The sequence below is a fragment of the Macaca mulatta genome, chromosome 5 (genome assembly GCF_049350105.2).
Source record: "Macaca mulatta isolate MMU2019108-1 chromosome 5, T2T-MMU8v2.0, whole genome shotgun sequence".
NCBI classification, from domain to species: domain Eukaryota; kingdom Metazoa; phylum Chordata; class Mammalia; order Primates; family Cercopithecidae; genus Macaca; species Macaca mulatta.
The window spans coordinates 7,036,468-7,059,077 of NC_133410.1; the positions used below are offsets into that span (position 1 = coordinate 7,036,468).

Sequence of the window (22,610 nt, forward strand, 5' to 3'; positions counted from 1 at the left end):
CATTGAGGGGAGGGTAAAAGCTTACATTTTATGTATTCCTACCGTGTGCTCGGCTCCATACTGGGTGTTTGCAAAGACATTATTTCATTTAATGCTTATGAAGGAAGGTGATATTAGCGTCTTCCTTTTGCATTTGAAGAAGCCGAGGCTCAGAGGACAGCATCTTTTAACTGTTGTCACACAGATATTAAGGGACCAAACTGGAATGTAATCAAAATTTCATGAGAGTCCAAAGTTTATCGTTTCTACTGTAGCAGCCTACCTTCTGCAATGAAAGCACTCATTCAGCTCCCACTTCTCCCCTGTGGTTCAATTTGCATTTAAGGAAAAATGAGTGAGCAACTGTAGCCCAAAAAAGAGTGCTCATTTTCTGGAAATAAAATTTATCTTCAAACCTGGACAATCCATTTAAAATTACCTGGAACCTTAAATGATCTGAATTTTCTCAGGATAACGATGTGTGTCTTATCCAGGTTATCTTAGTAAGGGCTTTATTGGTGGTCTTAGTTGACCTTTTTACTGCTTTATCCTCCTATTCTCGCTCTTGTACATTTCCTGTTCATTCTTCTTCCTTATGTTCATCAGATAAAAGGAAAACAAAGTGTATAACATTGGCAACTTGTTGTAATTTTGGAAAACAAATTGTGCCTAGATGGAAATTGTCATTTAAAATTCTCTCTTGTAATTTTCCTAAACATAAGACTTTAGACTGTTGGCTTAAGTCCTTCTTCCCCCAATCTCTCCATTCATCCTATCTTCCTCTTGTAAAAGTCCCGGTGGCCCAGGGGAACTGCACCTCGCATGGGGCTCAGCTTTCAACGCTGCACTGCAGGCTGGCCTGCACAGTCACACTTCTCTTGAAAGTTCCATAAATTGCCCATCAAGTGTGGTCCCCAGCCACTTTTGCCTCAGTCTCTCATCAGCAGAGTAGCTGAGAAAGCAGGGTTGCAACTCAGGAACCTGTGGAGTGTAGAATGCTGAGCCTTCAACACTGGAGTGGAGCAAGGTGCTCACACTCAGAGGTGCAGGCGGGAATGAGAGTGGAGACGATGGAGGATTCCAGCACAGCTCTGCCTCCTACCAGCTGAGATGCTTTCGGGCAGGTTCCTAAATTCTCTGTGCCTCAGTTTCCCGAGTGTGAAATGGCATTAATACTGGGATGATGATAATACTAGTGCATCCTGGTATGACTGTGCGAATGAAATGAGAAAGCACAGGGAAAGCTCTTAGCTTAGTGCCCGGTATATTTTGAGTGATCAATCGAATCTAGCTTCTGTCATTGTTAGCATCATCACCACCGTCACCATCATCACCATCACGTCATCACTATCACCATCATCACCAACATCACCATCACCATCGCCATCGCATCATCACCATCACATCATCATCACCATCACTATCATCACCATCACCATCATCACCATCATATCACCATCATCACTATCATCACCATCACCATCATCACCATCATCATCTCATCACCATCATCACCATCACATCATCATCACCATCACTATCATCACCATCACCATCATCACCATCCTATTATCACCATCATCATCATCACCATCACCATCATCACCATCATATCATCACCATCATCACTATCATCACCATCATCATCATCACCATCATCATCACCATCACCATCACCATCATCACCATCATCATCTCATCACCATCATCACCATCATCATCATCATCACCATCATCACCATCATATCATCAACATCATCATCACCACCATCATCACCATCATATCATCACCATCAGTGACACCATCGCTATCATCACCAGCACCATCACCATCATCATCATCACCATCACTATCACCATCATCATGACCATTGCCACCCTCCTCCTCATCTCTTCCTGGGCTTGTGCTCATCTAGTAGGATGTTGGGTAAGTCAGCCTCACTACCTACATTGTAATTTTCTCTCTCTTGACTTTTTATTTGTTTTCCCTGAGGGCTTATCCTGGACTGGAGTAGGTTAGATGTGAGTGTAGTTTGTCACCATTGAGCTGTCAGAATGGCTAGTGGGAGCTCAGGCCAACAGGTCCCCAGGGTGTACGGGGCCTGTGGTTACCAGCTCCTGTATCCCAGTAGCCTGTGGATAGGCTGGGAAGGCTGAGAGAACTGCAGTGACCTTGTGCAAAGGGCTATCTGGGGGCAGTTCTCTGGGCCAAGGAGCTGAGAACCTTTACCTGGGTCTGCTGCAGGGCAGGGCAGGTGGGTGAAGCCCCCTGGCTGATAGAAGACCTGGGATGTGAGAGGGGGCGAGGGGAAGGGGCTGGCTTTCATCTTAGGAGCTGCCCATCTGTTACTCACTTAATCCTCAAGCGACATGGCCAGGTAGGTGTCCTCTTGTCTGCTTCATAGAGGAGGCAGAAGGCTCAGAGATGCAGTGCCCTGTCCAGGGTGACACAACCAAAGAGCGAGGACCTGATGTAATTCCCATTCCCTGACTTTCCTGTCGTATCCACCCAGCCTCCTGGGTTGGGGGTTTCCCAGAGGCAGCTGTGGGCGCTCATGCAGCTGAGAACCGCCCTCTGAGGGTGTGGGGAAGGCACCAGCAGTGACCCCGAGTCAGGTTGCCGGGGCTCTGAGCCCACCTGGCGGGGCGAAACGCTGGGGCAGGAGAGCATTGTCTGAGTCAGCAGGAGAGGCCCCAGCCAGCCACAGGTCTGGAGACAGAGTGTGACAGCAGCAGGCAAGGTGTTCCCAGCTGGTTTGGAGCTAGCTGCTGCAGGTAAGGGCCAGGTCACCCGGGGCATTCCCAGGGCTGCAGGTTGGGCCCTGAGGAAACAGGCAAGGCACTGCATGTTATCCTCCTGGGGCTGCTGTAACCAAGTACCTCAAACCTGCTGGCTTAAAACTGCAGACATTTATTCTCTCCCAGGTCTGGGAGCCAGAAGTCGGAAATCAAGGTGGCAGTGGGGCCATGCTTCCTCCTGAGGCTCTAGGGGACAGTCTGCTCCTTGCCACACCCAGCTTCTGGTGGCTCCTGACAATCTTCAGCTTGCAGACGCATCACTCTGATTTCTGCCTCCATCTTCTCTTGGCCTCTTTCCTCTGTGTGTCTGTCTCTGTGTCTCTTCTCTTCTTATATGGACACCAGATCTTTATTGGATTAGGACCCAGCCTAAGCCAGTATGGCCTCACCTTAATTTGATCACATCTGCAATGACACTATTTTCAACTAAGGCCACACTCTCAGGTATGATTTATTTTGGGAAGACACAATTCAACCCACTCCACAAAGTTATGTGGCAGATGACAGCTTTTGGTCTCTTCTCCTCCTCCAGGTATTCCCTGACCCCAGGAGCCTCTTCTGTCCTCCCAGGGCCCTCACATGCATGGCTGTCAGTGCTGGGCTGAGCCTCCCAAGGGCAGGGCTGGGGCTGGGTGCACTCTGCCTTCCCAGTGTTTGCTGAGTGCCGCAGGCACACTGACATGCTATACATTTATTTATTTGTTCATTGACTGCCAACAAAACATGCATCTTGCAAAACAGGCACTGTCTTCTTTATTTTCTGCTGCATTCCCAGCTCTAGCACAGTCCTTGGCACGGAAGAGGTGCTGGGTGAATATTTATTAAGTGCAAGGAGGGAGAAGGGAAGATAGCGCTGACTCTCAGTTACCGGAGCCTGTGTGGGTTCAGGCCCCTTTTCAGCCCTGAGGCTAAAAACAGATGATCTGGCTTCTGGGCTTGTTTAGGACACTAGTCTTGGTACGTGTGACCTCCCCAGTGGATTTCTACTGGATGAGAAAGAGCAGCAGTTGTGTCCCTGGTGGTGTCAGAGGGAAGAACCCAAGAGAGTGTGATTACAGGACCCTGCTGAACAAACTCTGGATAACATTCTCAGCATAAAATATCATGGAGCACGAACTCCTGACCTAAAGTGACCAGCCTGGCCAACATGGTGAAACCCTGTCTCTACTAAAAATACAAAAATTAGCTGGGCATGGGGGCATGTGCCTGTAATCCCAGCTACTTGGGAGGCTGAGGCAGGAGAATTGCTTGAACCCGGGGGGCAGAGGTTGCAGTGAGCTGAGATCATGCCATTGCACTCCAGCCTGGGTGACAGAATGAGACTCTGTCTCAAAAAAGTAAAAGAAAAAAAATGTCATTGGGTAATCACTGATCCTGCCTTCGAGCAATCTAAAACCGTGGCACTTGAAAAACCAGGTTAGGAGAATTTCGACTAGCGAGAGGCTTGCTTTGGCTGTGTTTGTGTATCCATTTTATCATGGCTTTTGCATTTCTGGTATGGCTTGCTCTAACTTTCGGTGGAGGTGGGCTCTCCTGCCACTTACCGATGGGTTGCCCTTGGAGGGGACTCAGCACCGCTTCCTAATAACATCCCTTTGGGTATATGGGTTTTAACGGATGAGTTTGAGGGAACATGAAAGTTCAGACCATAATATGGTGGGACCAGGATTTGCCCTTTGGTGAGCTGATCCCATCACTGTGTCCCATGCCCTATTCCTTCAGTAAATACTGGTCAACAGGTCAACAGTCAAGATTTGATGGTATCCATTTGGTGCCTGTGCTTGGCTCCAGTCTGAGCTCAGTACAGGGGCTGGGGAGTAAGATAAGACTCTGTCCCACAGGATGACAAAACAGATTGAGGGAAGGGGGTAGGGGCAGAGGAAGGGCAAGGAAATGAGCCCTGTGGAGTCCGTGGGTCACTGGGGGAGGACCCTGGTGTTGGAGTGGGGGCTGGACCCAGGCTGCAGCGTGTGACAAGGCTGCCAGGCTCTGTCCATCTCTCAGAGGGAAGCTGATGGTCCACAAAGAGCATCTTGAGGTCAAAAAGGGCTGCCTGGAAAGGAAGAATCCCTCCTGAGAGGGCCACTGTGAAACATGAAGCGCCAGCCAGCTACCAGCTCTCAGGATGAATGTAGCCTGGAATTTAAAAATTAACGTGTGAGAACCCATCGATAAGGAAACTGCAGAGCCAGATGCGGCCCTTCGGTGGTGACTGTCAAAGGATCTCCCTCCATATAAGCACCCTGCCATGGCTGCCCACGGCCTCAGGATCAAGTTCAACCTCCTATCCATGGCATTCAAGGCCCCTGGTGTTCTGCTCCTTCAAGCTCAGTCCCCCATATGTCATTTCAGTCACACTGAGCTGCAGGTCCCTGAATGTGCCAGGCTCTTCTGCCTTGTAGCCTTCCGTGTGTCTAGAAGCTTCTAGTGCCCATCCCCACTCAGGCTGCTTAGAAGGCCTTGCGACTTTCTCTTTGTTCGTCGGGAATGTTGCTTCCTCTGGAAGACTTCCCTGATCTCACGTCAACTCAGTGCCCCCATGGTGACATGAGCCACCTCTGGTGGTCCTGATGTCCACTGTGCCCAGATGCCCACCCCCTCAGCTGTGTGCCCCTCATCATCCAAAACTGGTTCACTTTAGCTCCATTCCCAGTCCCTGGCCACCAGCTGTGAAGTGCTTGGTAAGTGAGTGCCTTGATGCACCAGTGAAGCTATTTGCTCCCCTGCCCCTGGGAAAAAGGAAGCTTCTGGCTGAAGGGACTGCTTCAGAGTGGCAATGCTGGAAGTGAAGCATAGAAATGGGGAAACGGTGACGAGGATCTAGTCCCAGAGATGTATGCCACAGATAGAAAATGATCACAAAAGCTGACTTTCGTCAGTTTTTGGAGTGCTTATTGCCTGTCCAGCGTGGTAATGTGTTGCATTCCCCACAACAAGCTTATGAGGTGGTAGAATTATTGATTCTCATTTTGCAGAGGAGGACACTGAGGAAGGGAGGTAAAGTCACTTGTCCAAGGAAGTGGAATCAGCAGCGTCTGAAAGGAGGCACAGGCTTGGCCCCACCTGCAGTGACCCCTTGGCTATGTCTGATGTGCTCTGGGAGCCATGGTGTGAACTACAGCAAGGGCAGTCATTATAAAAATGTTTCGTTTGTTTCATATTCACAAAGCACTTTCCTTAACAGGAACTCATGGACTCTGCAAGGTAGCTGGGGCAGTGCCCTGTCCACAAACCTGCAGTCTGGAGGATTCCCGTAGCTTGCCTGGGGTCATATGCTTCCTCCTGAGGTCATATGTTTTAGAGCAAGTCACTTGGAACCTTGATCCCCAGAGGAATGAGCCACTGCAAGGACAAACCGTGACCTGGGGAGGAGTTTGGGGACAGGGTTTCTGCGCAGGGTAAAAGGAAATAAGAACCATTCATAGTTGGCAAGACAAACGTGGTTTATCTGCAGACGGGTCTGAATTCTTTCCCGTGAGTGTGCACTGGGCACCTGCCATGTCCCAGGTGCAGTGAGCCAGGCATGAATCTTGCCCTCCAAAAGTTTATAGGGGAGACAGACACAGTTGCAAACCATGACACTACAATGATGCTACGGCAGAGGTCGGCACAGGGCTGTGCCTGGCTTGGAGGGTCCCAGAGATGCTCGTGCAGAGAGATGAAAAGCCGGGTTCTTAAAAAGTCCTTGTCCACTGTCATCCCAGAGCTGAGATCACGATCCAATGTCAGGGGCTTTACGAATTACTGTATGATCCCGTCAGCCTCTGTGCCCTGGCAGTGTGCATAGAGTGACCCCTGGTGGCAGCTCCGTGAATCTCTTTGTTGTTGGGGAAATTCCAGGCAGCCTTGCTCGCTGCTTGCTTTTGTGCAGAACGGCATATTACACATTTGTTTCTCCAGCAGCAAGCGAGAGCTTTAAAAAAAAAAAAGTGTTAATAATGTCAAAAAATAAAACAGGCAAAAGGGATGAACATGCAAATAATATAAAAGGAAGTACAAAATGGCCAATGGTCTTATAAAAAAAATATGGTCAGCTCCATTAGTTAAAAAATAACGCCAATGAGAAAAACCTCAGGATCTCATTTTCTTCAGAACATTTGTCGAAGGTTGAAAGGGCCTGAAGCCATGTGGTGCTGGAGCTATCAGGAGTGTAAATGAACACATCCCTTTGGAAGAGGTGTCAACCAATAAGTATTAAATGCCTTTAAAAAAAGGTTTATGCCTGAGTCTCAGCCATTTGACTTCCACGAATATATCCAAAAAGTGATCGGAGGGTACAGAAGAGTCATATACAGTCATGTGTATCTCAGCTCTGCTTGTAGTTGGTAAAAATTCAAAATAACTCGACTGCCCAATACGAGGGAATTGATTTGATCTGGAACTTTCTCCCTTATAGCAGAGAATATTAGGTAGCTATAAAAACCACACTGCAGAAGATCCTGTAGAGAAATGATCCTTCTATATCATTAAATGCAAAATTCATGAAGTAAAAATTTACATTTTGTATAAATAGAACTTACACAATGTCTATGCCTAGGAAAATGTCTATGCATAGAAAAAAGCCCAGAAGGGCCTCTAACACGTTCGTGTTTATGCCTGGATGTCCTGATATTCCTCATTTTCTTTTTCTTTTCTTTTTTTTTTTTTTTTTTTTTGCTTATAATTGCACATGAAAGCTGAGTCCAGACTAAGTTACAGGCAAATGTTTTCTTGAGGGTTGAAATGTAGGACGGACTGATAGAGCAGGCAGGGAGAGAGAAAGTTCCAGATCAAGTTTAGAAACCTGAGCTCTGCTCCTGTTCTCCCGTCGACTTACTGTGTGACTTTGGACAAGTGACTCACCCTCTCTGAGTACTGCCTTCATCGGTTGGGACATGAAGGGGTAAACTAGACAATGGGCAATGTTTCAGTACAGCGTTGTCTTCTAGGTTGTCTCCACTGGATGTCACCTCCTCGATGCAGGGATCTAGGTATGCTTATCCATGGCCGTGTCCCCAGCTCCAGAACAGGGCTTGCCACATAGTAGGTTCTCAGCGAGCAGTTGTTGAATTGCATTGAAGTCAGCCTGGATATGATAATAAAATCCAAAAAGTACACCACCAGTAACCATTTCTACCTTCTGAGCTATGGAGTGGCCTCCACGCTGCCTCCCCAGCCTCCTCCTTTTTCTGTTTATGTAGTCCTTCCTCTTCCTTCAACTTCTCTGTCTCCCTCCTTTCACTTTGAATTTCCATCTCTTCCTTTCCCTATCCTATTCCCTCTCCTTTTCCTTTGTCATTCACATTCTTTCACTTCCTTTCTTTGATGCCTTCTTTCTCTCTTTCATTTTCCCTTTTCCCTCTCACTCTAATGATGATTTTAAGCAGCTGACAAGGTACACAATTCTGGTTGAGTGGGAACCAAATGGATAAAGACAGGAAGCAGCTGAACGGGACTGTGAGAATGTGGACAGCTGCAGCGGTCAGCCAGGCCCTCTGGGTGCAGGCAGGTGGCCGTCAGGACAGGGTGCCGCTGCCCGGGCCCTCTGGGTTAATTGGTTCGGGTTGAGGCTCCTGCACAGGTTCTTGTTTAAAGCTTCTGGGTGACTGCATGATGTGGCCAGTGCTGAGGCCCCTGGCCTATGAGAAGAAAATGGACAGGACCCAAACCATCATACAGATCCACAGGAGGCCAGCAACCCAGAGTGGGAGGAGATGAAGGCTAAAGAAGGCCTCATTAAGGATTGGCCTTTAGGCAGGTCCCAGAAGGGGAGGAGGTTGGCCAGGCAGAGGGTGGGAAGAAAGATCCAGACGGTGTGCAAAGGCTCTGAGGTGTGGGGAGAAGAGTCCCTTCCAGGAGCACAGACGTGGGTGGGGGTAGCGGGGTGGAGGTAGGGGCAGTGAGGCCGGAGGGGGTTTCAGTGTAACAGGAAGCGTTGAAGGGTGAGAAGCAGGGAGCAACCAGGTCCAGTTTCCATTTTAGTGCCATTGCAGGGGCCTGAACGGTGGGTGGAAGGGAGGGGCCAGGAGCAAGAAGCAGAGAAAGCTTTGCCTGCAGCAAGCAAGCGATCAAGGCCCCTCCCAAGAAGGATGTGCCAGCCAGGTGGCAGGAACAGCACACGGGAAGGTGCAGAGACCGGAGACAGCACGGATGCCCTGGGGTAGGCAAGCAGGTTGCTGAGAGGGAAAGCTGGTGCAAAGCTGCAGGGGTGGGAACAAGGTGCCCAGGCAGCAATGACAGCCCATAAACGGGCAGCAGCACCTGATTTCAGCACTCATGCTGACCCTGTAGCCAGAGGGGAGCCAAGGGGAGCCTGGAAGATCAGCAGGTCTCCCGTAGCTGCAAGAACCTGAAGGAGGTGGGAGGACCAGCCAGGAGTCAGATGCTGGGTCTGCTGAGGGAAGGTGAGGACCTCGGGAGCAAGTGAGAAGGGGACAGGGCACTTACCTGCTCAATTCTGTTTCCTCCTGGCCGAGAGTCACACCTGGCACACGGTAGGAGCCTAATAAATGTTTTCTGAATGACTGCACTCGTAAATCTAAAACATCTGCTTTTCCTCAGGTTCGATCTGTCCACCCGATAATGAAACATTTATTAAGCACCTACTGTATACAGGTTAGGGTGAGGGTGCAGACAAAATGAAGCCAAGTTCTCTTCCTAAAGGAGCCCACAGTCCAGTGGAGTAGGTCGGTGAGCCAGCCAACAGCACCAGGCTGGAGCACCGTAGTGGAAGCAGCCAGGGCCATGGGAACCCAGAGGAGACCTGTGCCCAGCCCCTCGTGGGTGGTGGGTGACAGCTGTTTTTGTTTTGTTTTGTTTTGTTTTGTTTGCCAGTCCCACGCCTGTCCCCCATGGCAGGGGGAAAGGAGCTGCCTCTGAATTATCCTGATCTGCAGCAGGGTGGCAGCTGGGGAAGCTCCAAGCTGTGGAGAAGCCCAGGGGGTAGGGTGCTGCCAAAGTACCGGGCAGTCGCATTTGGAGCTTATTGACAGTTGAAGGACAGGACGGTCCAAATTCCCTGGGCAGACACCCTCCTCCCTGGGCAGGACATGGAAAGAACCCGTGCACAGGAAGGGTGCCTTCTTCCAGGATGCCCTGGGCTGTGTTCAGGGTGACTCACTGCCCCCGCCCAGGGAGGAGGCTCTGGACCCCTGCACAGGAAGGGTGGAGCTGGGAGCCTTTGGTGCCCTTTAGGGCAACAGTCCTCAACCTTTTTGGCACCAGGGACTGGTTTCATGGAAGACACTTTTTCCATGGGCAGTGGGTGTGGGGGGATAGTTTCAGGGTGAAACTGTTCTACCTCAGATCATCAGGCATTAGATTTTCATAAGGAGCACCCAATCTAGATCCCTCACTTCCGCAGTTCACAATAGGGGTCACGCTTCTACGAGAATCTAATGCCGTTGCTGACCTGACAGGAGGCGGACCTCAGGCAGTAATGCCTGCTCGCCTGCTGCTCACCTCCTGCTGTATGGCCCAGGTCCTAACAGGCCATGGACTGTACCAGTCTGCTCCATGACCCTGATTTAGGGGACCTGGATGCTTCTTGGCTGGACAGACACACTCCTCCAAGGACTGAACGCTGCCCTTGTTATCTGTGGACAGGAGTCCAAGTGCTAAGAGGGGACAGTTTGGCCTGGTGAACCAAAAGCACAAGGCCGGGGCTGTGCTGCCAGGCTGTGAGCTCTCTGCCCTCTGAGCCTCAGTTTCCTCACCTATGGAAGGGACTCAAGCTCCCTGCTGGGGAGGGTCCCCCGGGGATGGGCTTGGAGTGCACTCTTCAGCCAGGACACTGACGGCTCCTGACTTGCTCTGTCTTCCTCCAGGATGCTCTGGGCTGTGTTCAGGGTAACTCACTGCCCCTGCCCAGGGAGGAGGCCCTGGACCCATGCAGAAGCCAAGGCTGGCGGAGCTCCCTGCGGTCCGATGATGCCCCTGGACAAAGGGCCTCAGAAGGTGCGTGGGTACCGCGGTGCATGGAGGACAGGGTCCCAGGCAACACCCACCAAAGGGCTAGCTTGCTTCCTCCTCATCATGTCCCAGTGATGCAGGGGGAAGGGGTGGTCCCCCCTCTCTACAGACAAGAATCGAGGCTCAGAGAGATAGGGTCCCTCACTCAGGGTCACACAGCTGCTGCAGAGGGGATCAGAGTATGCAACTCCCACCAGGGGCCTTTGGCTCAGGCTCAGCTGAACACAGGCTCATACCCTTGGCCCTCGGGAGGGTGCCAGCCAAGGGGCCTCACAGGCCAGCAGGTTGGCAGCAGGGACATGCTTTCACAGAAGTCCGTATGATGACCAGGAGCCATCCTGTCCCCCCATTTCCCACGTGACACCTCCAGTGTGAGGCAGTGAGAATCGCACTTGGCAGGTCTGGAAGCTGCTGGGGCTTAGAAGCCTCTTGTCCCTGATGTGAACCAATATCTCTCTCTCATTTGTTTTGTTTTGTTTTGTTTTTGTTTTTGAAATGGAGTCTTTCTTTGTCACCTAGGCTGGAGTGGAGTGCAGTTGTGCGATCTCGGCTCACTGCAACCTCAAGCTCCCGGGTCCAAGTGATTCTCCTGCCTTAGCCTCCCAAGTAGCTGGGACAACAGGCTCCCACCACCACGCCTGGCTAATTTTTGTATTTTTAGTAGAGACGGGGTTTTGCCATGTTGGCCAGACTGGTCACAAACTCCTGGCCTTACGTGATCTGCCTGCATTGGCCTCCCAGAATGCTGGGATTACAGGCATGAGCCACCGTGCCGGGCTTGAGTAGTATCTTATAATATCTCATAACCACCTCCGCCGTGGATTCCAGAGCCCCTGCACTCAGAGAGCCTGAGAGCCATGGAGGCCAACTGGGCATCTGTGGTTTATTTCCAGCCCTCCAGCCTCAAGGGCTGTTTAGGGATGGCATTATCTCGCATATGTGTAACACAGTGGTGCTGCTGACTGATGCAGCCAGCGTTCTCCCGTTATCTCATTTCTGGGGAGCAGAGCTGCTACGTTGACCCAGGTCAGATGTGTCCTCATGCCAGCTGTGCAGGGCTGGGGTGAGGCTCATTACCCTGTTTGACAGATGAGGATGCTGAGGCTTAGAAAGGTTTGGTGGATTTTGTCCCGTGCAGGAGTCTGTGGGCTGCAGAGGTGGCTTGGAGCCCTGGGGCCTCTGCCCACCTACTGATGGCTGTTTCACATCTCTGAGCCTCAGCTGCCTCCCCTGACCAAGGTGCTAGTGGTTATCAGGCTGCCCTTGGGAGGCATGATGAGGCTCACAGTCGGGGGTGGCAGGGGGTGCCATCTTACCCAAGCCCGGGGGACGTGGTCCCTAGAGGCAATCATGGCAGAGCTCCTGGGAGCGTCTTTGTAACCCCCAGGGTCTTGTTGCTTTCTAGGCCAGTTCCTGGAGGGGCCCTGCACCTGGAGCTGCATCGGGTCTGGACGGGCCTCTTCTGTTTTGGCTCCAGGCCCGGAGACCACAAGCGAGCTCCCCGGAGACCTGGCGGGATCCAACCGTGAACAGGTGAGGATGGAGGCTTTCTGTGCACGTGTGCAGTACTCCTGGGTCCCCTCAGCCCTGTCTCGTGCGGGGTGTGTGGCCACTCACAGGAGGTGGGAGGGGTAAAGAAGCTCCAGGTCTGGAAGAACATTCTGGAAAGAGTTGAGAGAGAGATTTGAGGAGAGGAAATGAAACATCCTGAGACCTGGATGGGGAGTGGGGAGGAAGGGGGTCAGCTGGGTGCCAGGCCTGGGCTGCCATGGAACAGACTTCCTCTCATTGGCACCTCCTGACACCCACGAGGCGTTGCTGCCACCTCTGCTCTGGAGAGGAGACGAGACTCCAAGGGCTGCTGTGACTCCCCAAGGCCCCCCGCTTGGAGGTGGACCCCGAGATCCAGGCTCGACAGCCCACACTGCCCCATGCTGGCCCTGAGGGTCAGGAGCCTGTGTCCCGCCTCACCTCCCGTGGCTTGCTCTGAGGCTGAGGCAGTCGTAGCCTTTCTCTACTTCCATTTTCTTGTCCCTGAGAAGCAGAGCCATGCTGGGACCCGCGAGCCCAGCTGTGGTTGTGTGGTTCTAAATAGAGAGGCCCTCCGTTATCTCTTCATTCATTCACATCCTGCTCATGATGCATCTCTTATTTTTGTTGTTGGCCATCGCATCCCTATATGTCTCACTCCTCACCACCCCCTTCCCTTGAAGCCCAGGGCAACGTCTTAGAACACAGAGGTGCCCCATTTGACAGGTGAGGTGGCTGAGGCTCCAGGAGGTTAAGGAACTTGCTCAAGGTCACACCCAGGATTGAAGCCAGGTCTCTAGGTCTATACCTCTCTGGGGCAAATTCTCTTTTCTCTATGGGAAGCTGGGAGAGGGGCTTGGTGTCTGGATTGAAGGACATTGCAGACAGAGGCAAAGGCAACAGAGGAAGGGGTGCTGCCCACCCACAGCTCCAGGGAGCAGGGAGGTGGTGACCCCTCCAGGCAGGGGCAGCGCTCCTGGCCTTCAAGCCCCCTCTGCCTGAAGGGGCTTTGCTGCTTGTATGTCCACCTGTAAAGGCTCAGACTCCCTCTGTCCTTTGAGATGCTCCCTCTGTCCTTCTCTTCTGGGTCTTAGACCAGCTGAGCCTCTCCCAGCTATTCTAGGGGTTCCACTGAGAACTGCCTGCAGCCTGCCAGGTCTGGGAGCAGCCCCAGGGACTCACAGTGAGCCTAGCTAAAACCAAAATTCATCCTCAGGCTTCCCCAGCCCAGCCGGGGCCTCTGCTGTGAGCTGGGCTCCTCCTCTCTGGATAAACACATCAAATAAGCGAAGATAAAAATACATTTAAAATATCAAGGAAACACCTCCTGTGTGCCCAGCACTGTTCTAGGCCCAGGAGTTGAACAAAGATGAAGTCCTGCCCTCAGGGAGTGGACGGCCTGCACGAGCCCCATCCATGAGAGCCTTCTACAGCGCTATTCACAGTCTGCATCTGTGCTGCCCAAGACGGTAGCCACGGGCCACACGGGGCTAGTGCCACCGCAGAACTGAGTGTTAACCTTGATTTAATTACTTTACATTTTAGGAGCTCCATGTGGCCCATGACTAGTGGATTGGACGGGGCAGGGCTATAGGGGGAGTTAGATGATACAGACAGAAATATATAATATGGTGTGAGGGCATGGAGGGTGCTGTGGGGGAAGATGACATGGGGTGGATGGCCCGAGAGTGAGTCAGGGAGGGCCTTCTCAAGGAAGTCATTTGCACTGAGATACGAATGGAGCCAGGGAGCGAGCCCTGAGGGCATCTGGGGCAAGGACATTCTGGGTAGAGTGAAGAGCACGTGCAAAGGCCCTAGGGTGGTGCCAGCTGTGTCCTGTGTGGGAAAGAGCTTGTCCCCTGTGCAACTGGTGAGGAGACATGGAGAACCCCAGGAGGTGAGTGGAGGTGGGGGTGCTGAATGGAGGAAGGGCTGTTTCACACCTCATTTTCTCTCTCTATTCGTAGCTTACTCTGGCAGAGCCTGGCTTGGATGAACAGATTCTTCTCCTGGTCTGTGGCTGCCCCCCAGGGGAGTGCTTGGACAAGTCACTCCTCCCCATGGACCTGGCCCGGATTTCAGAAAATCTAGCAGCTGACCCGGCCACAGAGGCCTTTCTCCTGGTGCAGACGTCCGCACTCCCTCTCTGGGGGCCGGCTGGGGACTCCGCTTCTTGGCGACCACTTCTGCTCCAGGAGCTTCCCTCAGATGGACAACAAACCCAAGAAGAGTTGGCCACCAGGTCCCCACCTCCTCCCAAAGCCACAGGACCCCCCAGCTGGGATTGTCACCAGGCAAGAGACTGCAGTGCCTCCCTCTCCTATGAGGCCCCCCACGTTTCAAATCACCAATTTCCAAAAAAATACCCCAAGGATCTGAAAGACACTTGGAACAATGGAGGAGGAAGCCTGGGGAGGAGAACTGAAGAGGGGGAGGCAAGGGGGACTTTGGGCAGGAAGGGGAAAAACCTTGGTGACAAGCACCAGCCAAGTCAGGAAAGCCGTCAGAACCTGAGCTTAGAGAACGGGGCTGGAGCCACAGAGGGCGTGCAGGACCAGAATGGGGCTTCAGAGACCAGGGCTGCCACCTGCCACCCTGGGACCTGGCGGGAGTTTTTGATGTCTCTTCTACAGGGGGAGGCCTCAGTATCAAAGGAGGGTCCCGAATCCCTGAGAAGGAGGGAAAGGGTGGAAGGATATGTCTGGGGTCTCCGAGGACTGTCATCAGAGAAGGAGGAAGCGGCGCCCCTAGCCACCTTCTCCAGGTCTCACGAGATCAAAGAGCTGTGGCCAACAGACAGTCAGCTCCTCGCAGGAAGAGGCAGAGCCGTTGAGAGGACAGCTAGGGACAAGGAGGAAAACCAAATGTGGCTTGGAAATGCTCTGCTTCTGCAAGGAGAAAGCCCGGAGGACGAAGGGCTAGAGGAGAAGGATGAGGCATCGCATCAAGAAGCATCCAATCCAGGGTGCAGGGGTGCCCCGGAGGAGCCTGACTCCCAGGAACATGAGAGCAAGGAAATGCTTTTCTTCACAGGAGAGACAGGTCTGCCTCTGTTTCCCAGATTTGCCTTATCAGCTGACAGGGGTGAACCCACTGGTCACAATCCACAGGCTGTGAGCAAAGGACACGACAGGTGTGCACTCACAATCGATGAGCTTGCACAGGAGGTGGAGGCTTGTTTCCAGCAGCTGTCCACCCTGCAGCCAGGCCGTGGGGGCTGGCGGCGCTCAGCCTCTGCATGTCGGGGAGAGAACTGGAGCTTTGCTCAGAAGTGGCACAGTGGCGGGGAGACAGCTCACTCTCAGCAGGTTTGGGGAAATCGGGGTATTTGTTCTGATGAAGAAGCAAAGTCTAAAGAGAGTGATGAAGGTGATAAGCCGGGAAAGACCATGGCCCTGGGAACCAGCGAAGTTCCTGGTAACCCAGGGACACTGCCTGATTGGGATGAAGCCAGCCCAAACCCTTCAGAGGGGCCCGCGGAGCCCTGGGGTGCCCTCGAGAGAGTGAGGAGCAGGTTTCGTCAGCTCATTTGTGGGTTGAAGAAACAGCGACGCCAGATTTTACACGACACCACCAAACTTCACGGAGACCAAGAGTGGTGCCATGAAAGAGTGTGCGCCCTTGAAAGAGAGAGAGAGCGAGAGGTGACAAAAATATCCAGGCTCGAGCGGGATAACCACAGGCTGGTAGGGGACATCTCTCAGTTAAAGAAAGAACTGGACCAATATTTACAGGTCATCTCCGACCTTGAAGACTGCAATGGGAAGAGTTACAGCAAAATTTTGGAGCTTGAAGAGGAAAATGAAAAACTGAAAGGGAATCTGGGCCAACTTCAGAAATCCATGTCTGAGAGTATCGGGAAATCCAAAGACACGATGGAGCAAGTCACTCTGGAAAACTGGAAGCTCCAGGCGCTGATCTCGGAGCTTGGCATTAGTTACAAAGAGCTGATAAAGGATATCGTGCTGGGAATAGAAGACATGATCCGGGCCTTAAGCGGGGAGAACGAGCACCTTCTACGCAGGGTCCATGTCCTGGAGAGGGAAGTCACCTTGCAGAGGAGCACGGATCAGGGGCGTTTGGTGAGGGGAAGGGAGCACCTCCAGGGAAAAGCCAAGACGCACACTGTAGACAAAGAGGTGCAGGTAACTCCACTCGCAGGGCAGCTGCTTTCAAGGGCCTGTGGGCCACTCTTGGCGGAGGAAGTGGGTCTGGCTGCAGGGCAGACAGGACCTTCCACAGGCGCTGGGAATTCTAGATGCGGTACTGATTCTCCCCCTCCATCACTGGTCTGGAGAAACACTGATGTAGCCAACAACCTGCAAGGAAATGTCGGTGGAGCAGGAATGAAAGAAGCACCTATGGAGAAAGATAAGAGGCCCAGGTGTTCTGTGGCTCAGGGGCAAGCTCTGAGGTCCCTGAGCAATGGCCCCGCGGTAGGTTGGGTCTGCCTGACAGCTTACTCATCACACACGACTCTGTTCCAGGGTCCACCCCATTCACTTATGCAGTTCACCAGAGTCCTGTGAGGGAGGTACAATCATTCTCACCACTTACCAGATGACAGAAGGTTGGTACAAAGAAAACAGAGAAATGCAGTCAGCGCAGTCGCACAGCCGGTGAGGGGTGGAGCAGGGACTCACACCTCGGTGCCCTGGTCCCAGGGTCTCTGTTCCCACCTGCCATGGGAGATTCAAGCCTGCCCCTCTGCTTAGGCTCCAGCGGGGCACCCAGAGAGTGTTCATATTTTAAGATCAGACCTTGCATTTTCCAACCCTGGGGTTTTTTAAGCAGCCCAAGTCCTAATTCTGTATATTGGGTCTTGAAAGTTACAATGAAAAGAACAATGGGCTGGAGAGCATGATAAAACGGGGTTCCAACCAGGCTCTGTGCTTACAGAGCTGTGACTTTCAGGCCACATGCAGACTTCTCTGAGTCCCTCTCCTCATCTGTGGACAGTTCTTGACTGTTGGGAGTCCTGCAATAAAACACTCATAATATTGCTATGGTGGCCTTCGCCATGTGTAGGATATTTAGTGTTGAGACCCTGGCATTCATTCATTCCATTTTCTATCTCTGTTTTTCTCTCCCATCTTGCTCCACCCTCTCTGCCTCCTTTCCCTTCTCTGTGTCTCCTTCTCTATCTCTCCATCTTTCTGTCTCTTGCTCTCTCCCTCCTGCCTCCCTTTCCCTCTGTCTCTCTTCCTTCTTTCCTTTCTCTCTTTCCTCCCCACCCCCAACAATGTTATTAATCATTTCAAAGAATCTGTTTTCAGTTTTATTGATTTTATTTATTGTTTGTATTTTATTTATTGGTTTCTTCTTAGATCTTTATTATATTCTTTTTTTTTTTTTTTTTTTTTTTTTTGAGGCAGAGTCTCACTCTGTCACCCAGGCTGGAGTGCAGTGGTGTTATCTCGGCTCGGCTCGCTGTAACCTCCGCCTCCCATAATCAAGCAGTTCTCCTGCCTCAGCCTTTCAAGTAGCTGGGACTACAGGCACATGCTGCCATGCCTGGCTAACTTTTTGTATTTTAGTAGAGATGGGGTTTCACCATGTTGCGCAGGCTGGTCTCGAACTCCTGAGCTCAGGCAATCTGCCCACCTAGACCTCCTGAAGTGCTAGGATTACAGGCGTGAGCCACCGTGCCTGGCCTCATTATATTCTTTCTTCCACTTTCTTTTGATTTAATTTGCTGTTCTTTTTCTTGCTTCTTGTGTTGAAAACTTAGGTCATTGATTTTCAGCTGTTCCTCTTTTGCAATCTATGCAATTAAAGCTATAAATGTCTCTCTAAGCATCCCACACATTTTGAGATGAAGTCTGTTCACTTCAAAATAGTTTCTAAGGATTAGAGGTAAGGAATATGTATTGCCTATCTACTATGTGCCAGGAAATTTATGTACTATCATTTATTCCTCAAAATTGCCTCAAGATGACATTGTTAGGGCCAGGCGCGGTGGCTCACTCCTGTAATTCCAGCACTTTGGGAGGCCAAGGAGGGCGGATCATGAGGTTAGGAGTTCGAGACCAGCCTGGCCAATATGGTAAAACCCCATTTCTACTAAAAATACAAAAATTAGCTGGGCGTAGTGGCACGCGCCTGTAGTCCCAGCTGCTTGGGAGGCTGAGGCAGGAGAATCGCTTGAATCCGGGAAGCAGAGGTTGCAGTGAGCTGAGATTGTGCCACTGCACTCCAGCCTGGGCAACAGAGCGAGAATCCATCTCAAAAAAAAAAAAAAGACATTGTTATAGCTAGCCCTATTTTATTGATTTAGAAATTAAAGTCAAAGAGGATGAAATAAAAACAAGCAACAATAACCAAAAAAAAAAAAAAAAAAAACTAAAATAGCTTCTAATTTCTATTATGATTTCTTCTTTGACCCATGGGTTATTTGGAAACATGTTGCTTAATTTTTAAGCATCTCTGGAATTTTTCAGTTATACATTTGTCCTGGATTTCCAGTTTTATTTCATTCCTGTCAGAAAGTATACAGTATGTTATGTTAGTCTTCCAAAATTTGTTGAGACTTGTTTTATTGACCAGGTTATGGTCTATGGCCAACGGTATATCCCACATGCCCTTGTAAAGAATGAACAGTGTTTGATTGTTGCATATCAATTAGGCCAAGCTGGTTAATTGTCCTAATCAAATCTGTTCTGTCTTTGCTGATATGTTGTCTATTAACCAAGGCATGTTTTAAAACCTTCCACTCTGAGTGTGCACTTGTGTATTTCTCTTTTTAGTTATGTTATTTAAAAATCTATATATTATAATGTTCTTTAATTCTTATTATTTGTTTATTTATTTATTTATTTATTGTTGAGACAGTGTCTCGCTCTGTCACCCAGGCTGGAGTATAGTAGTGTGATCTCGGCCCACTGCAACCTTTGCCTCCCAGGTTCAAGTGATTCTCCTGCCTCAGCCTCCCAAGTAGCTGAGACTACAGGCATCCACCATCATGCCCAGCTAATTTTTGTATTGTTTAGAAGAGATGTGGTTTCACCATGTTGGCCAGGCTGGTCTCAAACTCCTGACCTCAGGTGATCCACCTGCCTCGGCCTCCCAAAGTGCTGGGATTGTAGGTGTGAGCCACTGCGCCCAGCCAATTTATTTTATTTATTCACTATTTTTTCTATTTGTCTCATCTGTTCTGTTTTCTTTTATTCTTTCTTTCGCCCTTTTGTTTTTGGTATTAATTATATTTTGTTATTTATTTTTCTTCTCCATTAGCTTATATTTTAGTATTATTCTTTTAGTGGTTACCCTAGGCATTTCAAAAATGTATCTAGTAATTATTTAAATTCACTTTAAATTAGTTTTCTTACCATGTCCTGATTAATGCAAAAATTTTTCAATAGTTTAACTTCATTTATTCTCTTTTTACTTTTTATTATTTATTTTTGTTATATATTACTCCTATATAGAATAAATCTTATAAGTCACTGTTATTTTAAACATCATATCTTTTTCATTTACCCATATCTTTACATGTTCTTGTGTTGTTCATTCTTTTTTACTCTTGTGGCTCTGATTTCCTTTTGCCTTAAGAACTGTGGGTTTTTTGTAGCGAGAATTTTCTGGTGACTAATTTTCTCATATTTCTTTTATGAAAACAATTTTTTAACCTTCATTAATTTTTTTTCTTCCCATTGGGTTTTGAATTTTAGGTAGCCAGGTATTTCACTCTCTTGGCTCTTCAAAGTCTCATTCCATTGTCTTCTGCCTCTCATAGTTTCTGTCCAGAAATCAGTCATAATTGTCATTGTTTTTCTCCCTCACTCCCCCTGAAATAAATGTGTTATTTTATCTCTGACTGCTTTTATAATTTCCTATTTATCTTTGAGTTTTGGCAGTTTCACTATAATGTGCCTAGATATGGTTTTATTTGTTTTCGTCCTGCTTGTTTTTATGTTTAAAAATTTTTTTTGAGCTTCTTGAGCTTGTGTGTTTATGTCTTTTTTGTCAGACTTAGAAAATTCTTGATCATTATTTCTTCAAATATTTCATTCTCTTCTGTTTTCTTTTCCTCTCCTTCTAGAAATTCAGACTTTTTGGTTCTATCTCACATCTTTCAAAAATCCTGTATCAGTTTAAAAAATGTGTGTTTCTGTTTGGATTTTCTATTGACCTACCTTTTAATTCACTAATCCTGTATTCTACTGTGTCCCATCTTCTGTTAAATCTATTCAATGAGTTCTTAACTTCATTTATTATATTTTGCAGTTCTAGAATACCCATTTTATTCTTTTAAAAAGAGATTCTGGTTCTCTGTTGAAATAGTCCATCTGTACATCCATTTTCTTTATTTTTCCTATGTTTTAAAAATATATAGAGATCATAATTATTTTGAAGACCTTGAGGATTTTTTTTTTCTGCTAACGCCAGTATTTGGATCATCTCTTTGCCTGCTCCTATTGACTATTTTGTTTATTGGTGAACAGTCACATTTTTCTGCTTCTTCATGTCTAGGACTTTCAAAAACTTTTATGTTGGACATTATGTATAATATGTTATGAAGATTCCTGATTGTTGTCTTTCTCCAAAGAATGTTGAGTGAATTTTATTCTGGCAGGTAGTTGCATGATCAGCAGATCATCTTATTCTTGTGTAGGCCTATTTAAGTTTTGCCCTCAGACCTAGTAGGGCTTGATATTATTCCTAAGGTGTGGCCCTTGCTCTTAGGACTTGGCCTGTCAGTGACATCAGCTGAGTTCCACAGCATTCACCAAGTCCTCTCCATTTTGGCTTTGCCAGAACTCTGCCATCTTCTCAGAAGTGTGTGACCTGTGACATTTCACCGATTAACCTCCAAGCTGCTGTTCTTTGCAAGGCTTAGAGTCTTCTACTGTGTCACAGAGCTTATGATTCAGCCAAGGACTCAAGGGACATTTCTAGGACGATATTTGGGCTTTTATTCTCTGCAGCTCTCTCTTCCCTGTTACTTTGTTCCACAAACCCCAGCAGTCTTAGCATCCCTAAACTCCAAGCTCTATTTCTCCATCTAGAAGGACCACCACTTTCAGCTTGGGCTCTATTTTCAGGACCATTATTTGGAAAATGTTTCAAAGAGAAATCCAGGGAAAATGTGGAGCCTGCCTTGTTGTGCATGCTTTTTCTTAAGGATTGTAGCCCTGCACCAGTCATCTTCCAATGCCTGCAAAACATTACTTGTATATATTCTCCCCAGATTCTATAGTTGTCCAACACCAGTGAGTAGGAGTGTGGAAATCTGGGGAGCTGAATACTGAGCTGAGACTTTCAAGGTTATAAAAGAGCAGCGAGGAAGAGCATTCCAGGTAGAGGGAAAAGCGAGTGGCCAGGCCTTGAGGCAGGACAGAGGCTGGCTCATTGGAAAAACAGAAAGTAGCCAGCATGGCTGGATTCCAATGGGCAAGGAGGGGTGTAGTGTGAGATGAGGTTGGAGAAGCTGTCACAAGTCAGGCTGTAGAAGGCTTGCAGGCCCTTGTTTTGATCTTTTCTAGATGTCATAGGAAGCCATCAGAGGGTTTTGAGCAGAATGATGTGACCCAATTTATACTGCAAAAAGATCTGCCTGCTCTGAGAACAATGATTTGGGTGAATTGAAGGAGAGCAGGTTGAGAGGAGTTGGTGGCTGGATAGCCAAGAGGTGACACTGCGGTTGAGAAATTTGGAGTGAAAACTGGAGCTGGAGTCCATGGGACTTGGTGATGGACAAGAAGTCACCAACACCCGATGTGTTACTCTTTGACCTAAAACCCTCTGTGGCTTCCTACTGCACTGGACATGAGATCCCAGCTTCCTACAGTGAGCAGTGCTCTGGCCCTGAGACCCTCAGGAGCTTCCACTGTTGCTGCTTACACCCCCAGCCTCCGCACTCCATGCTGCCACCTCTACCCTCATTTTTCACCTTCTTCATCCACCCCTCCCTGCACCCAGCTTTCTCCTCTAGGTCTCCTGTTGGGGGGCCTCTCCTCCAGAAGGCTTCTCCCCACCCCCAGGCTGGGTTCTGTGCAGAGATGAGTCAGAGCCAACTCATGTGCATCTCTTCCCAACTCTGCCTTCAATGATACCATTTTGGTAGCTTGTAGTCATCATGGTGGGAATATTTACACCATGGAAACTGGCAAATGCTACAAATTGGTACTGTCCCCGCAACCCAGAATGTGGTTGCTATACAGTTGCCACCCCCCAACTGGATGATGTCTCTGTTCAGTGCCCCCTTCAGGTCGTCACAGCCTCCTGGCTTCCCTTTATCAGGCTGTATTGAATGTTAAATTACCTGCCTGTCATTCTCCCCACCAGCCTGAGCTCCTGGAGGGCAGTGTCAGCACCGCCCATCTCAGGCCAGTGTACAGCCAGCACATGTG

The 22,610-nt window shown here is 49.4% G+C and overlaps 1 protein-coding gene across 1 annotated transcript in view; it reads left to right on the top strand.

Moving 5' to 3' along the window:
• The window catches only part of C5H4orf50 (chromosome 5 C4orf50 homolog), a 63,730-nt gene that overhangs the window by 18,024 nt on the left and 23,096 nt on the right, over positions 1 to 22,610 (top strand). The window contains exons 5-7 of the mRNA XM_028848332.2: positions 10,584 to 10,713; positions 12,134 to 12,261; positions 14,226 to 16,694. Coding sequence (XP_028704165.2) covers positions 10,584 to 10,713; positions 12,134 to 12,261; positions 14,226 to 16,694 — 2,727 coding nt within the window. The remainder of the gene's footprint in view (positions 1 to 10,583; positions 10,714 to 12,133; positions 12,262 to 14,225; positions 16,695 to 22,610) is intronic.